Below are 15,737 nucleotides of genomic sequence, written 5' to 3'. Positions count from 1 at the left end.
CCTCGCCTCGCCTCGCCTCGCCTCGCCTCGCCTCGCCTCGCCTCGCCTCGCCTCGCCTCGCCTCGCCTCGCCTCGCCTCGCCTCGCCTCGCCTCGCCTCGCCTCGCCTCGCCTCGCCTCGCCTCGCCTCGCCTCGCCTCGCCTCGCCTCGCCTCGCCTCGCCTCGCCTCGCCTCGCCTCGCCTCGCCTCGCCTCGCCTCGCCTCGCCTCGCCTCGCCTCGCCTCGCCTCGCCTCGCCTCGCCTCGCCTCGCCTCGCCTCGCCTCGCCTCGCCTCGCCTCGCCTCGCCTCGCCTCGCCTCGCCTCGCCTCGCCTCGCCTCGCCTCGCCTCGCCTCGCCTCGCCTCGCCTCGCCTCGCCTCGCCTCGCCTCGCCTCGCCTCGCCTCGCCTCGCCTCGCCTCGCCTCGCCTCGCCTCGCCTCGCCTCGCCTCGCCTCGCCTCGCCTCGCCTCGCCTCGCCTCGCCTCGCCTCGCCTCGCCTCGCCTCGCCTCGCCTCGCCTCGCCTCGCCTCGCCTCGCCTCGCCTCGCCTCGCCTCGCCTCGCCTCGCCTCGCCTCGCCTCGCCTCGCCTCGCCTCGCCTCGCCTCGCCTCGCCTCGCCTCGCCTCGCCTCGCCTCGCCTCGCCTCGCCTCGCCTCGCCTCGCCTCGCCTCGCCTCGCCTCGCCTCGCCTCGCCTCGCCTCGCCTCGCCTCGCCTCGCCTCGCCTCGCCTCGCCTCGCCTCGCCTCGCCACGCCTCGCCTCGCCTCGCCCTCGCCTCGCCTCGCCTCGCCTCGCCTCGCCTCGCCTCGCCTCGCCTCTCCTCGCCTCGGCTCGGCCTCGCCTCGCCTCGCCTCGCCTCGCCTCGCCTCGCCTCGCCTCGCCTCGCCTCGCCTCGCCTCGCCTCGCCTCGCCTCGCCTCGCCTCGCCTCGCCTCGCCTCGCCTCGCCTCGCCTCGCCTCGCCTCGCCTCGCCTCGCCTCGCCTCGCCTCGCCTCGCCTCGCCTCGCCTCGCCTCGCCTCGCCTCGCCTCGCCTCGCCTCGCCTCGCCTCGCCTCGCCTCGCCTCGCCTCGCCTCGCCTCGCCTCGCCTCGCCTCGCCTCGCCTCGCCTCGCCTCGCCTCGCCTCGCCTCGTCCCTCCCTCGCCTCGCCTCGCCTCGCCTCGCCTCGCCTCGCCTCGCCTCGCCTCGCCTCGCCTCGCCTCGCCTCGCCTCGCCTCGCCTCGCCTCGCCTCGCCTCGCCTCGCCTCCGCCTCGCCTCGCCTCGCCTCGCCTCGCCTCGCCTCGCCTCGCCTCGCCTCGCCTCGCCTCGCCTCGCCTCGCCTCGCCTCGCCTCGCCTCTGCCTCGCCTCGCCTCGCCTCGCCTCAGCCTCGCCTCGCCTCGCCTCGCCTCGCCTCGCCTCGCCTCGCCTCGCCTCGCCTCGCCTCGCCTCGCCTCGCCTCGCCTCGCCTCGCCTCGCCTCGCCTCGCCCTCGCCTCGCCTCGCCTCTCCTCGCCTCGCCTCGCCTCGCCTCGCCTCGCCTCGCCTCGCCTCGCCTCGCCTCGCCTCGCCTCGCCTCGCCTCGCCTCGCCTCGCCTCGCCTCGCCTCGCCTCGCCTCGCCTCGCCTCGCCTCGCCTCGCCTCGCCTCGCCTCGCCTCGCCTCGCCTCGCCTCGCCTCGCCTCGCCTCGCCTCGCCTCGCCTCGCCTCGCCTCGCCTCGCCTCGCCTCGCCTCGCCTCGCCTCGCCTCGCCTCGCCTCGCCTCGCCTCGCCTCGCCTCGCCTCGCCTCGCTCGCCTCGCCTCGCCTCGCCCTCGCCTCGCCTCGCCTCGCCTCGCCTCGCCTCGCCTCGCCTCGCCTCGCCTCGCCTCGCCTCGCCTCGCCTCGCCTCGCCTCGCCTCGCCTCGCCTCGCCTCGCCTCGCCTCGCCTCGCCTCGCCTCGCCTCGCCTCGCCTCGCCTCGCCTCGCCTCGCCTCGCCACGCCTCGCCTCGCCTCGCCTCGCCTCGCCTCGCCTCGCCTCGCCTCGCCTCGCCTCGCCTCGCCTCGCCTCGCCTCGCCTCGCCTCGCCTCGCCTCGCCTCGCCTCGCCTCGCCTCGCCTCGCCTCGCCTCGCCTCGCCTCGCCTCGCCTCGCCCTCGCCTCGCCTCGCCTCGCCTCGCCTCGCCTCGCCTCGCCTCGCCTCGCCTCGCCTCGCCTCGCCTCGCCTCGCCTCGCCTCGCCTCGCCTCGCCTCGCCTCGCCTCGCCTCGCCTCGCCTCGCCTCGCCTCGCCTCGCCTCGCCTCGCCTCGCCTCGCCTCGCCTCGCCTCGCCTCGCCTCGCCTCGCCTCGCCTCGCCTCGCCTCGCCTCGCCTCGCCTCGCCTCGCCTCGCCTCGCCTCGCCTCGCCTCGCCTCGCCTCGCCTCGCCTCGCCTCGCCTCGCCTCGCCTCGCCTCGCCTCGCCTCGCCTCGCCTCGCCTCGCCTCGCCTCGCCTCGCCTCGCCTCGCCTCGCCTCGCCTCGCCTCGCCTCGCCTCGCCTCGCCTCGCCTCGCCTCGCCTCGCCTCGCCTCGCCTCGCCTCGCCTCGCCTCGCCTCGCCTCGCCTCGCCTCGCCTCGCCTCGCCTCGCCTCGCCTCGCCTCGCCTCGCCTCGCCTCGCCTCGCCTCGCCTCGCCTCGCCTCGCCTCGCCTCGCCTCGCCTCGCCTCGCCCTCGCCTCGCCTCGCCTCGCCTCGCCTCGCCTCGCCTCGCCTCGCCTCGCCTCGCCTCGCCTCGCCTCGCCTCGCCTCGCCTCGCCTCGCCTCGCCTCGCCTCGCCTCGCCTCGCCTCGCCTCGCCTCGCCTCGCCTCGCCTCGCCTCGCCTCGCCTCGCCTCGCCTCGCCTCGCCTCGCCTCGCCTCGCCTCGCCTCGCCTCGCCTCGCCTCGCCTCGCCTCGCCTCGCCTCGCCTCGCCTCGCCTCGCCTCGCCTCGCCTCGCCTCGCCTCGCCTCGCCTCGCCTCGCCTCACCCTCGCCTCGCCTCGCCTCGCCTCGCCTCGCCTCGCCTCGCTCGCCTCGCCTCGCCTCGCCTCGCCTCGCCTCGCCTCGCCTCGCCTCGCCTCGCCTCGCCTCGCCTCGCCTCGCCTCGCCTCGCCTCGCCTCGCCTCGCCTCGCCTCGCCTCGCCTCGCCTCGCCTCGCCTCGCCTCGCCTCGCCTCGCCTCGCCTCGCCTCGCCTCGCCTCGCCTCGCCTCGCCTCGCCTCGCCTCGCCTCGCCTCGCCTCGCCTCGCCTCGCCTCGCCTCGCCTCGCCTCGGCCTCGCCTCGCCTCGCCTCGCCTCGCCTCGCCTCGCCTCGCCTCGCCTCGCCTCGCCTCGCCTCGCCTCGCCTCGCCTCGCCTCGCCTCGCCTCGCCTCGCCTCGCCTCGCCTCGCCTCGCCTCGCCTCGCCTCGCCTCGCCTCGCCTCGCCTCGCCTCGCCTCGCCTCGCCTCGCCTCGCCTCGCCTCGCCTCGCCTCGCCTCGCCTCGCCTCGCCTCGCCTCGCCTCGCCTCGCCTCGCCTCGCCTCGCCTCGCCTCGCCTCGCCTCGCCTCGCCTCGCCTCGCCTCGCCTCGCCTCGCCTCGCCTCGCCTCGCCTCGCCTCGCCTCGCCTCGCCTCGCCTCGCCTCGCCTCGCCTCGCCTCGCCTCGCCTCGCCTCGCCTCGCCTCGCCTCGCCTCGCCTCGCCTCGCCTCGCCTCGCCTCGCCTCGCCTCGCCTCGCCTCGCCTCGCCTCGCCTCGCCTCGCCTCGCCTCGCCTCGCCTCGCCTCGCCTCGCCTCGCCTCGCCTCGCCTCGCCTCGCCTCGCCTCGCCTCGCCTCGCCTCGCCTCGCCTCGCCTCGCCTCGCCTCGCCTCGCCTCGCCTCGCCTCGCCTCGCCTCGCCTCGCCTCGCCTCGCCTCGCCTCGCCTCGCCTCGCCTCGCCTCGCCTCGCCTCGCCTCGCCTCGCCTCGCCTCGCCTCGCCTCGCCTCGCCTCGCCTCGCCTCGCCTCGCCTCGCCTCGCCTCGCCTCGCCTCGCCTCGCCTCGCCTCGCCTCGCCTCGCCTCGCCTCGCCTCGCCTCGCCTCGCCTCGCCTCGCCTCGCCTCGCCTCGCCTCGCCTCGCCTCGCCTCGCCTCGCCTCGCCTCGCCTCGCCTCGCCTCGCCTCGCCTCGCCTCGCCTCGCCTCGCCTCGCCTCGCCTCGCCTCGCCTCGCCTCGCCTCGCCTCGCCTCGCCTCGCCTCGCCTCGCCTCGCCTCGCCTCGCCTCGCCTCGCCTCGCCTCGCCTCGCCTCGCCTCGCCTCGCCTCGCCTCGCCTCGCCTCGCCTCGCCTCGCCTCGCCTCGCCTCGCCTCGCCTCGCCTCGCCTCGCCTCGCCTCGCCTCGCCTCGCCTCGCCTCGCCTCGCCTCGCCTCGCCTCGCCTCGCCTCGCCTCGCCTCGCCTCGCCTCGCCTCGCCTCGCCTCGCCTCGCCTCGCCTCGCCTCGCCTCGCCTCGCCTCGCCTCGCCTCGCCTCGCCTCGCCTCGCCTCGCCTCGCCTCGCCTCGCCTCGCCTCGCCTCGCCTCGCCTCGCCTCGCCTCGCCTCGCCTCGCCTCGCCTCGCCTCGCCTCGCCTCGCCTCGCCTCGCCTCGCCTCGCCTCGCCTCGCCTCGCCTCGCCTCGCCTCGCCTCGCCTCGCCTCGCCTCGCCTCGCCTCGCCTCGCCTCGCCTCGCCTCGCCTCGCCTCGCCTCGCCTCGCCTCGCCTCGCCTCGCCTCGCCTCGCCTCGCCTCGCCTCGCCTCGCCTCGCCTCGCCTCGCCTCGCCTCGCCTCGCCTCGCCTCGCCTCGCCTCGCCTCGCCTCGCCTCGCCTCGCCTCGCCTCGCCTCGCCTCGCCTCGCCTCGCCTCGCCTCGCCTCGCCTCGCCTCGCCTCGCCTCGCCTCGCCTCGCCTCGCCTCGCCTCGCCTCGCCTCGCCTCGCCTCGCCTCGCCTCGCCTCGCCTCGCCTCGCCTCGCCTCGCCTCGCCTCGCCTCGCCTCGCCTCGCCTCGCCTCGCCTCGCCTCGCCTCGCCTCGCCTCGCCTCGCCTCGCCTCGCCTCGCCTCGCCTCGCCTCGCCTCGCCTCGCCTCGCCTCGCCTCGCCTCGCCTCGCCTCGCCTCGCCTCGCCTCGCCTCGCCTCGCCTCGCCTCGCCTCGCCTCGCCTCGCCTCGCCTCGCCTCGCCTCGCCTCGCCTCGCCTCGCCTCGCCTCGCCTCGCCTCGCCTCGCCTCGCCTCGCCTCGCCTCGCCTCGCCTCGCCTCGCCTCGCCTCGCCTCGCCTCGCCTCGCCTCGCCTCGCCTCGCCTCGCCTCGCCTCGCCTCGCCTCGCCTCGCCTCGCCTCGCCTCGCCTCGCCTCGCCTCGCCTCGCCTCGCCTCGCCTCGCCTCGCCTCGCCTCGCCTCGCCTCGCCTCGCCTCGCCTCGCCTCGCCTCGCCTCGCCTCGCCTCGCCTCGCCTCGCCTCGCCTCGCCTCGCCTCGCCTCGCCTCGCCTCGCCTCGCCTCGCCTCGCCTCGCCTCGCCTCGCCTCGCCTCGCCTCGCCTCGCCTCGCCTCGCCTCGCCTCGCCTCGCCTCGCCTCGCCTCGCCTCGCCTCGCCTCGCCTCGCCTCGCCTCGCCTCGCCTCGCCTCGCCTCGCCTCGCCTCGCCTCGCCTCGCCTCGCCTCGCCTCGCCTCGCCTCGCCTCGCCTCGCCTCGCCTCGCCTCGCCTCGCCTCGCCTCGCCTCGCCTCGCCTCGCCTCGCCTCGCCTCGCCTCGCCTCGCCTCGCCTCGCCTCGCCTCGCCTCGCCTCGCCTCGCCTCGCCTCGCCTCGCCTCGCCTCGCCTCGCCTCGCCTCGCCTCGCCTCGCCTCGCCTCGCCTCGCCTCGCCTCGCCTCGCCTCGCCTCGCCTCGCCTCGCCTCGCCTCGCCTCGCCTCGCCTCGCCTCGCCTCGCCTCGCCTCGCCTCGCCTCGCCTCGCCTCGCCTCGCCTCGCCTCGCCTCGCCTCGCCTCGCCTCGCCTCGCCTCGCCTCGCCTCGCCTCGCCTCGCCTCGCCTCGCCTCGCCTCGCCTCGCCTCGCCTCGCCTCGCCTCGCCTCGCCTCGCCTCGCCTCGCCTCGCCTCGCCTCGCCTCGCCTCGCCTCGCCTCGCCTCGCCTCGCCTCGCCTCGCCTCGCCTCGCCTCGCCTCGCCTCGCCTCGCCTCGCCTCGCCTCGCCTCGCCTCGCCTCGCCTCGCCTCGCCTCGCCTCGCCTCGCCTCGCCTCGCCTCGCCTCGCCTCGCCTCGCCTCGCCTCGCCTCGCCTCGCCTCGCCTCGCCTCGCCTCGCCTCGCCTCGCCTCGCCTCGCCTCGCCTCGCCTCGCCTCGCCTCGCCTCGCCTCGCCTCGCCTCGCCTCGCCTCGCCTCGCCTCGCCTCGCCTCGCCTCGCCTCGCCTCGCCTCGCCTCGCCTCGCCTCGCCTCGCCTCGCCTCGCCTCGCCTCGCCTCGCCTCGCCTCGCCTCGCCTCGCCTCGCCTCGCCTCGCCTCGCCTCGCCTCGCCTCGCCTCGCCTCGCCTCGCCTCGCCTCGCCTCGCCTCGCCTCGCCTCGCCTCGCCTCGCCTCGCCTCGCCTCGCCTCGCCTCGCCTCGCCTCGCCTCGCCTCGCCTCGCCTCGCCTCGCCTCGCCTCGCCTCGCCTCGCCTCGCCTCGCCTCGCCTCGCCTCGCCTCGCCTCGCCTCGCCTCGCCTCGCCTCGCCTCGCCTCGCCTCGCCTCGCCTCGCCTCGCCTCGCCTCGCCTCGCCTCGCCTCGCCTCGCCTCGCCTCGCCTCGCCTCGCCTCGCCTCGCCTCGCCTCGCCTCGCCTCGCCTCGCCTCGCCTCGCCTCGCCTCGCCTCGCCTCGCCTCGCCTCGCCTCGCCTCGCCTCGCCTCGCCTCGCCTCGCCTCGCCTCGCCTCGCCTCGCCTCGCCTCGCCTCGCCTCGCCTCGCCTCGCCTCGCCTCGCCTCGCCTCGCCTCGCCTCGCCTCGCCTCGCCTCGCCTCGCCTCGCCTCGCCTCGCCTCGCCTCGCCTCGCCTCGCCTCGCCTCGCCTCGCCTCGCCTCGCCTCGCCTCGCCTCGCCTCGCCTCGCCTCGCCTCGCCTCGCCTCGCCTCGCCTCGCCTCGCCTCGCCTCGCCTCGCCTCGCCTCGCCTCGCCTCGCCTCGCCTCGCCTCGCCTCGCCTCGCCTCGCCTCGCCTCGCCTCGCCTCGCCTCGCCTCGCCTCGCCTCGCCTCGCCTCGCCTCGCCTCGCCTCGCCTCGCCTCGCCTCGCCTCGCCTCGCCTCGCCTCGCCTCGCCTCGCCTCGCCTCGCCTCGCCTCGCCTCGCCTCGCCTCGCCTCGCCTCGCCTCGCCTCGCCTCGCCTCGCCTCGCCTCGCCTCGCCTCGCCTCGCCTCGCCTCGCCTCGCCTCGCCTCGCCTCGCCTCGCCTCGCCTCGCCTCGCCTCGCCTCGCCTCGCCTCGCCTCGCCTCGCCTCGCCTCGCCTCGCCTCGCCTCGCCTCGCCTCGCCTCGCCTCGCCTCGCCTCGCCTCGCCTCGCCTCGCCTCGCCTCGCCTCGCCTCGCCTCGCCTCGCCTCGCCTCGCCTCGCCTCGCCTCGCCTCGCCTCGCCTCGCCTCGCCTCGCCTCGCCTCGCCTCGCCTCGCCTCGCCTCGCCTCGCCTCGCCTCGCCTCGCCTCGCCTCGCCTCGCCTCGCCTCGCCTCGCCTCGCCTCGCCTCGCCTCGCCTCGCCTCGCCTCGCCTCGCCTCGCCTCGCCTCGCCTCGCCTCGCCTCGCCTCGCCTCGCCTCGCCTCGCCTCGCCTCGCCTCGCCTCGCCTCGCCTCGCCTCGCCTCGCCTCGCCTCGCCTCGCCTCGCCTCGCCTCGCCTCGCCTCGCCTCGCCTCGCCTCGCCTCGCGTCGCCTCGCCTCGCCTCGCCTCGCCTCGCCTCGCCTCGCCTCGCCTCGCCTCGCCTCGCCTCGCCTCGCCTCGCCTCGCCTCGCCTCGCCTCGCCTCGCCTCGCCTCGCCTCGCCTCGCCTCGCCTCGCCTCGCCTCGCCTCGCCTCGCCTCGCCTCGCCTCGCCTCGCCTCGCCTCGCCTCGCTCGCCTCGCCTCGCCTCGCCTCGCCTCGCCTCGCCTCGCCTCGCCTCGCCTCGCCTCGCCTCGCCTCGCCTCGCCTCGCCTCGCCTCGCCTCGCCTCGCCTCGCCTCGCCTCGCCTCGCCTCGCCTCGCCTCGCCTCGCCTCGCCTCGCCTCGCCTCGCCTCGCCTCTGAAACAGGACATGGCCAGGGGGCAGTGGGGCCATGTCCAGGAGAGCATAAGGGCAGGGACATGAAGGTCCTGGGGGTCTGTGAGGTGGTACCGGTGGTGCCTATGGAGCTGCCAGCAGAGGCAGTGGTGTCACTCCTACAGTGCCTGATGCTCCTCGCCTCGCCTCCTTCTCCACCCGCAGCTTGTGTAGCTCCTCCGCATGGCACCCCTACCTCAGCCTCACAGCACCCTGTGCTGCAGTGTCCCGTCACCATCCCACCACACCATGCCCACTGTCCCACTGCATTATGGCCACCAATCTATCATGCCATGGCCACCAACCCACTATACCATGCTCACCAGCCTACTGCAGTTGCCATCCCACTGTGCTGAGTTGAAGAGTCAGACACCAATATTCAAGCGAGCGGAGGTTATCTTTATTCAGCAGTGCTGGGTGCATGGGGGATCACTCCACCAAAGTCATGTATGCCAAGGGAACTTTTCAGCCCCCTCTTTATACAAGTCTCTCATGTCTATTCATTAACTTCGGGGGAACACATTAACATATATTGTGCCTGGACAACTAGCACACTCCCATTCAAGGATTTAATATATCTTCAAGTTAACAACATTAACATATCTTGTGCCTGGACAATTAGTACACTCCCTATGTCACCCATTTGAGGATGTACTAAATCCTTAAGTCAACAATAAGGGTCTCCTCAGATAAAAATGAGCACACCGTTCTTTAAATAAATCATATATGGCCCATTATTCAGTGCCATGCCCATCATCCCACCGTGCCATAGCTTCCTCCCTGCCATGCTGCAGTACCTTGGAGCCGTGCCACCTGGGCAGTGATGTCCTGGTGCTGCTGGTCCCTCCGGTGAGTGTTGATCCGCAGCGTGGTGGCTTCCAGCTGGTACTGGGCGCAGAGCTGCAGCGTGTGCTGCAGATCTGCCTTCAGCCTGGCCACCTCCTCCTGGAGCTGGGCAGCCTCTGCTGCCTGCTGCCTCACTGCTGCCCCTCCGCTGCCCGCTCTGCCCGCACCAGCTCCAGCGCTTGCTCCAGCTTTCCCAGCTCTGTGGCCTGCAATGCCTGCAGCTCAGCCAGCTCTACCTGCAGCGCCTGCAGCTGTTCTACAAAAGGGCACAGGGTGGGCACCACCGCTCGGGGGGCACTTGGCACGGATCGGGGGGACTCATCCATGTAGATGCCCAACCCTGGGTGTACCCATCACCCCGGGGGTGCCCAACCCCGGGGGTGCACATCACCCTTGGGGAGGCCATCCCAGGGTGCCCATCCCTGGGATGGGTGTTCCTGGGTGCCCCACTCACTGCCCACAGAGGGGGAGTGTAGAGGGAATTTAAAGGACCAAGGACTGCAAAATCATCACACTCTCATCGGCACACTCTGGTCAGGCGCCTGCAGCATGCCCACCAGTCAGCGACACGGACCCCACGTGGCCCAGAGACTTTTATCCAATCACCTGTGTGTAAAGTCAGGTGAGCGGTCAGTTTAAGTTATAAATATGACCTGTTTGTTTAATGAAGTGAGCACGGCATGTAGCCATATTGGTGTGATTGTCGTGACTTGGCCGACTCTCCACGGGGGACCCTCTTCGGGGGAGTCCTTGAGGTCCATGGCTCTGCGGCTCTGCTGCTCTGCTGTGGGGCACCCTGTGCCCTGGAACCCTCACGGGGCAGCTGTCTCCAGGGGTGGCTTTCTCTGTTTGCCCTGGCAACCACGTTCCCCCTTGCCAGGGTGACCCCGCCCTCCCCCCCTGGCGGCCCCGCCCTCCCCGACGCCTGGGTTCCATGGGCGGGAGGGACTCAGGGGGAGCAATGGCCCCCAGTGCCACTGTCCCATACCATCACCCCACAATCAGTTCCCCCAGCGCTCCTGCCCTGGGGTACTTCCCCCCTACCCCCCGCTTCAGGATGCGTTGCGGGAGTGTTCGCTCTGCAGCCTACTGATGGCTCCAGAGGGCACGTAAGGGGGCAGTGCGGCAGGGGCTGGGGCCCGGGGGTGGGGGTGGTGGCAGCCAGACCTCCTGGGTCCCTGTGCTCCTCAGGACCCAGCCAGCCCCTGCTGTGGGGGAGGGGGGGGGTCAGCTTTCACAGCGGGAGGGGTCTGTGTATGGGTCTTGTCTGATGGCTTGGGGAGGTTCCTGAACCAGGGAGAGTGATGACCTTATAGGTGACTGTCACACTGAGAATTGTATGGTACGGTAGGGTACAGTATGGTGTGTATGGTACAGTCCATTATGGTGTGGTATGGTGTGCTCCTGTATGGCATGGCACAGTACGTGACAGTACAGTGTGGTATGGTAGGGTATGTATGGGACGGTATGGTATGGATGGTATGGGACGGGAGGGGATGGCACGGGATGATACAGTACGGTATGACCCAGCCCAGTATGGCCCAGCCCGGTACAGTATAGTACGACCTGCCCCCCCAGTACAGTACAGCACGGCACAGCACGGCCTGACCCTGCACCATGCGGCACCGTGCGGAGCGGTACGGCGTGGTGCGGTGCGGTGCTGTACGGTATGATAAACCCAGTCTGAGCCAGTACCGTATGGCCCAGTACGGTACCATACGGTATAGACTGGCACAGTATGGTGGGACCTGACCTGGTACAGCCCAGTACAGCCCAGTACAATCCAGAACAGCCTGGTGCGGGACAGTTTGGTACCATACAGTACAGTATGACCAGATTGGACCTGACCCAGTACAGCCCTGTATGACCCAGTACAGTACAGTACAGCCCAGTATGGCCCAGTACAGCCTGGTACAGTATGGTATACAGTACAGCATGACCATATCTAACCTGACCCAGTACAGCCCCATATGGCCCAGTACAACCCAGTACAGCCCGGGCTGACACAGTACGGCCCCACTGGGGCCACGTCCCCTCCCTGTGTCCCCTCTCTGTCCCCATCCCCACCCCACGCCACGACCCATAAGGTGCCCCTGGTCACACACACGGGTGGGCACCCCCCGATCTGTGCACCCCCCCACAAGCACGCAGATACCCTCAGAGGTGCACACACACACACCCCCAGGCACCCACGCAGAACAGACACACACCCGCGCACCCCCCACTCTGCGTGGGTACCAGGGGTGTGCCCCCAGCCCGCTGTCCCTTCACCCCAGCCCTCCTTTATATGTGCCCCCAAGCCGGGAGGGGCCCGAGCACCCTTAATCCCCCCCTAAGCGGCTTGTGCTCATCCTTCCTGCCCCCAGAGGAGGCCCCGCAATGGCGGGGGGAGGGGCCTAAAAAGCGGTGCAGGGGGGGCAAGAAAAACCGTTTGGGCTCGTCCGGGATTTGAACCCGGGACCTCTCGCACCCTAAGCGAGAATCATACCCCTAGACCAACGAGCCACTCGCTGTCTTTTTTCCCCCCCCGCTACTCACGGGTGGGTGGTGGCCAGCGCCGGTGGCCAGGGGGCTGCGATGGGGCGAGGGCACGGGGGGCACCACTGGCTGGGCAGCCCACCGAATGAGCACAGCCCCTCGACCTTGGCAGCGCACCCCACAACCATGCACCCCCCAGCCATGCATCCCCCCACCATGCACCCCCAGCAGTACACCCCCAACAATGCACCCCCAGCAGCGCACACCCCCACCATGCACGCACCCCACACAATGCGCCCCCCAATGAACCCTCCACCCATGCAACCCCCTCCAAAAGTGCACACACCCTCTGCAATGTGCCCCCCTCAAAGTGCACACCCCCCAACAATGCACCCCCAGAACTGCACTCCCCAACCATGCACCCCTCCGCAATGCACCCCCTAAAAGTGCACACCCCCCAACAATGCACCCCCAGAAGTGCACTCCCCAACCATGCACCCCTCAGCAGTGCACACCCCCACAACAGACTCCAAAAGTGTAGCACCCCCAGCCCTGCACGCCTCTGCAGACCCCTCATCAGTGCACCCCCAGCACTGCACCCCCAAAGCACTGCCCTTCCCCTGAGATGCCCCCCTGGGGGACCCCAAACCTCCCCCCTGCACCAACCCAGGCCACACTGGGCTGGGACATCTCAGTGTCAACAGGACAAAGCTTGGGGTCCCCTCTGCATCCCTGGGGACCCCCCAACCCCAAGGTGGGCCGGGGAGGGGCCCTTATGTCCCCCCCAAATCGCCCAGGAGCCCTGGCAATCGGCTCGGCCCAGCTTAGGGAGGCTGATTAGGGTCTCAGCCCAGATTAGCCCCCCTAATCCCCAAGTTTGTCCAAGGATGAAGCCTTGATCCCTCCCTCAGCTCTTAAGTGGCTTGGGGCTGGGCAGGGTATATCAGAAGGGGGAGGGCAGGGGACCACCATGTCCCCCCACACCCCCCCGCCAGCCCCATCACCATGTCGGGTGACAGGAGTTTTATCTCTTCAAGAATGCATCCTCAGTGGGACCTTGGGATGGTCCCCAATATCACATTGCCCCGCTGTGGGCGTTCTACCTGCAGACCGCCTTCATGGGCTTTGTCTTTTCGGTGGGAACCCCTCTCAACGCCATCGTCCTGGTGGTCACCGTCAAGTACAAGAAGCTGAGGCAACCTCTCAACTACATCTTGGTGAACATCTCCTTCAGCGGCTTCATCTCCTGCATCTTCAGTGTCTTCACTGTCTTTGTCTCCAGCTCCCAGGGTTATTTTGTATTTGGCAAGCACATGTGTTCCTTGGAGGGCTTTGTGGGGGCCACCGGAGGTAGGTGGGGGATGCCACTGCAGTCTGGTGGGGCTGGAGGTAGGGCTGACCAGTCCTGGTAGGGCTGCAGGAGTTGGGGTGACCGCCATGGTCTGGTGGGGCTGGGGGAGTTGGGGTGATCACCGTGGTCTGGTGGGGCTATGTGTGGGGATGACCACGATGGTTTGCTGGGGCTGTGGGAGCTGGGGTGATCACCATGGTCTGGTGGGTCTGGAGGAGCTGGGGTGACCACTATGGTCTGGTGGGGCTGTGAGAGTTGGTGTGACCACCATGGTCTGCTGGGGCTGAAGGCACGAGGAGCATGGGGGCTGCGCACGCTACGTGCGAGGGCGGGAGGATGGCAGTGGGCTGGGGGACAACGACAAGTGGGATTGAGGGAGGGAGGGAAGGAGGGAGGAAGGAGAGATGACTAAAGGGAGGGTGGGAAAGGGGGATGGAGAGCAGGAGAGACGGAGGGATGGGTGGGGGGATGGCAGGATGGAGAAATGGGGTAGAGGGTGGGCACGATGAAGGGAAGGAGAGAGAGGGATGGAGGATTGGCTGGAGGGATGGAGAGATGGAGGGATGGCAAGATGGAGGGATGGAGGGGTGGAAGGATGGAGGGAGGAAGAAGAGATGGCCAAAGGGAGGGTGGGAGGGAGGGAAAGAGGGGTGGAGGGTCATCAGGATGGAGGATTGGCTGGAGGGACGTAGGGAAGGAGGGGTGGAAGTAGGAAGGGCTGCTTGTACCGAAGGCCAGGCAGGGGGGCAGGCAGGGGGACAGGAGGCCTGGCCAGGGCCCCTGACCCCCTCCTTCGGGCACAGGTGGCTGCGCAGCAGCAGGAGTCGGCCACAACGCAGAAGGCAGAGCGGGAGGTGTCCCGCATGGTGGTGGTGATGGTGGGCTCCTTCTGCCTCTGCTATGTGCCCTACGCGGCCCTGGCCATGTACATGGTGAACAACCGGAACCACGGCCTTGACCTGCGCCTGGTCACCATCCCTGCCTTCTTCTCCAAGAGCGCCTGCGTCTACAACCCCATCATCTACTGCTTCATGAACAAACAGGTGCCCCGGGGACACCTCAGGACATGGGGGCACTAGGGCCATCCAGGGACATGTGGGCGCTGGGGACATCCAGGGGTGCTCAAGGACATCGGGGGACCAAAGATGTCCAGGGACACATGGGGACCAGGGTCATTCAGGGATGCACAGGGACAAGGCATGGCCATGGACCAGGGACTGGGCACCAAAGATGCTAGTGGACTGGGGACATCCAGAGATGAGGGACACCTGGGGATGAGGACACACAGGGACTGAGGACACCTAGGAGCACCCAGACACACAGGGGTGCCCAAGGACACCCAGACACTGGGGACATCTCAGGGTGCCCAAGGACATTTGGGAACCAGGGACACATGGGGACCAGGGTCATCCTGGGATGCCCAGGGTCTAGGGACGATGATGGAGCAGGGACCAGGGACACCTGGCTGCCAACAGACTGGGGACCTCCCAGGGATGGGGCACAATGGGGTATGAGGGACACCCAGGGACTGGGATGGACACCTGAGGACACCTGGGCATGCTCAGGGCCATCTCCAGGGCTGTGGGTACCATATCCGTGGGGACAGGAGACGGGGTCAGGGATGGGAAGACAGTCCTGGGGATGGGGACAGGGGACATGTGGGACTCCCCAGGCTGAGCTGGCTGCGTTCCCGTCACCACAGTTCCGCGCCTGCATCATGGAGACGGTCTGTGGGAAGCCCATGACAGATGAGTCTGACATCTCCAGCTCGGCCCAGAGGACGGAGGTCTCGTCCGTCTCCTCCAGCCAGGTCAGCCCCAGCTGAAGAGCCGCCAGCACCTGCCCCAGGCCCCTGGCTGTCCTCGCTATGGGGCTGGAGCTGCCCCAGGGTTCCAGGGCCACCCCCTCGGCCAGCCTAGAATGTAGGTGCCGAGTGGGACAATAAACCACCACCACAGTCTGAAGACAATGCCGAGCCAGTCTACGTGTCGGTGGGGACGGGTGGCTCAGCCCCACGGCACTGTAATCCCACAGTGATGCCACTGCAGGACCCCGCTCCTTGTCCTGCCCAGGACACACAAGCAGTGGTGGGGCAGGGGGGTGGAATGCTGCCCCTCCCCTCACCCATGGGGCTGCGCTGGTGCTGAACCCTCCATCCGTGGGGCTGAACTCCCATTCATGGGGCTAGTGTGGGGCTGAGCCCCCCCATCCGTGGGGCTGGCTCCCATCCACAGGGTCAGGGTGGTGCTGGGCTCCCATCTGTGGGGCTGGCTCCCATCCACAGGGTCAGGGTGGTGCTGGGCTCCCATCCGTGGGGTTGGCTCCCATCCACAGGGTCAGGGTGGTGCTGGGCTCACATCCATGGGGCTGAGGCCCCACACTGCAGCAGTGGGGCAGCAGGGACAGGAGGGCAGGACTCAACCAGAACCCACGCACCCCCAGCCCCCCGAGGGCACAGGGTGCCGGGATTGGGGTGCAACTTGTGGGGCAGGGAGGGGGCCTGGCCGAGCCCCCTGGGACATGCCCATGGCGAGAGGGGAGCCATGGTCTGGGGTTGCCCTGTGCTGGGGGAGGGATGCCGGGGGGCCGCCAGGGCTGCGTCAGCCCTTCCCGGGAAACGTAAACACTTCCAAATTAAGTTATCCCCATCCCGAGCGATCCAGGGGCTGATCCAGGCAGCACCGTGCCACGGAGCAGGGCCACCCCCACCCCCCATCATATTTCTGGGGGTAAAACTGGAGCAATTCTGTCGCGAGGGCCGGGTGCCGCACAGCAAAGCCCCCAAACCGCCTTATGGGGTGAATGTAAACAGGTTTATTGAGCCACAGAATCCTCTGGCACGGCTGCCAAGCGCCGTTTACACCAGATTGATAAAAATTAAATCATCCCGAGAGGAG

At 71.0% G+C, this 15,737-nt stretch overlaps 2 protein-coding genes and 1 non-coding gene across 3 annotated transcripts in view; 1 reads left to right on the top strand and 2 right to left on the bottom strand.

Annotated features, from left to right (window-relative positions):
- The window catches only part of LOC121089372 (filamin-C-like), a 28,718-nt gene extending 19,381 nt beyond the window's left edge, over nucleotides 1-9,337 (bottom strand). The window contains exons 1-2 of the mRNA XM_040596574.1: nucleotides 9,179-9,337; nucleotides 8,963-9,110 (exon numbers count right to left, since the gene is read on the bottom strand). Of these exons, the coding sequence (XP_040452508.1) occupies nucleotides 8,963-9,110; nucleotides 9,179-9,337 (307 nt within the window). The remainder of the gene's footprint in view (nucleotides 1-8,962; nucleotides 9,111-9,178) is intronic.
- Nucleotides 9,338-10,628: 1,291 nt separating this feature from the next.
- Nucleotides 10,629-15,104, top strand: LOC121089371 (ultraviolet-sensitive opsin-like). Its single transcript, XM_040596573.1, is given in 5 exon segments — nucleotides 10,629-10,732; nucleotides 12,427-12,839; nucleotides 13,130-13,182; nucleotides 13,644-13,883; nucleotides 14,543-15,104. Coding segments are annotated over 5 exon segments (933 nt in total). The 3' UTR covers nucleotides 14,666-15,104.
- TRNAP-AGG lies at nucleotides 11,445-11,516 on the bottom strand. The gene has a single exon. It is a non-coding gene; the product is annotated as a tRNA-Pro (tRNA).
- Nucleotides 15,105-15,737: the final 633 nt, after the last annotated feature.

This window comes from Falco naumanni, chromosome 5, assembly GCF_017639655.2.
Source record: "Falco naumanni isolate bFalNau1 chromosome 5, bFalNau1.pat, whole genome shotgun sequence".
Classification (NCBI taxonomy): domain Eukaryota; kingdom Metazoa; phylum Chordata; class Aves; order Falconiformes; family Falconidae; genus Falco; species Falco naumanni.
The sequence above is the reverse complement of the archived record's forward strand: the minus strand, read 5'-3'. Positions and strand labels throughout refer to the sequence as shown.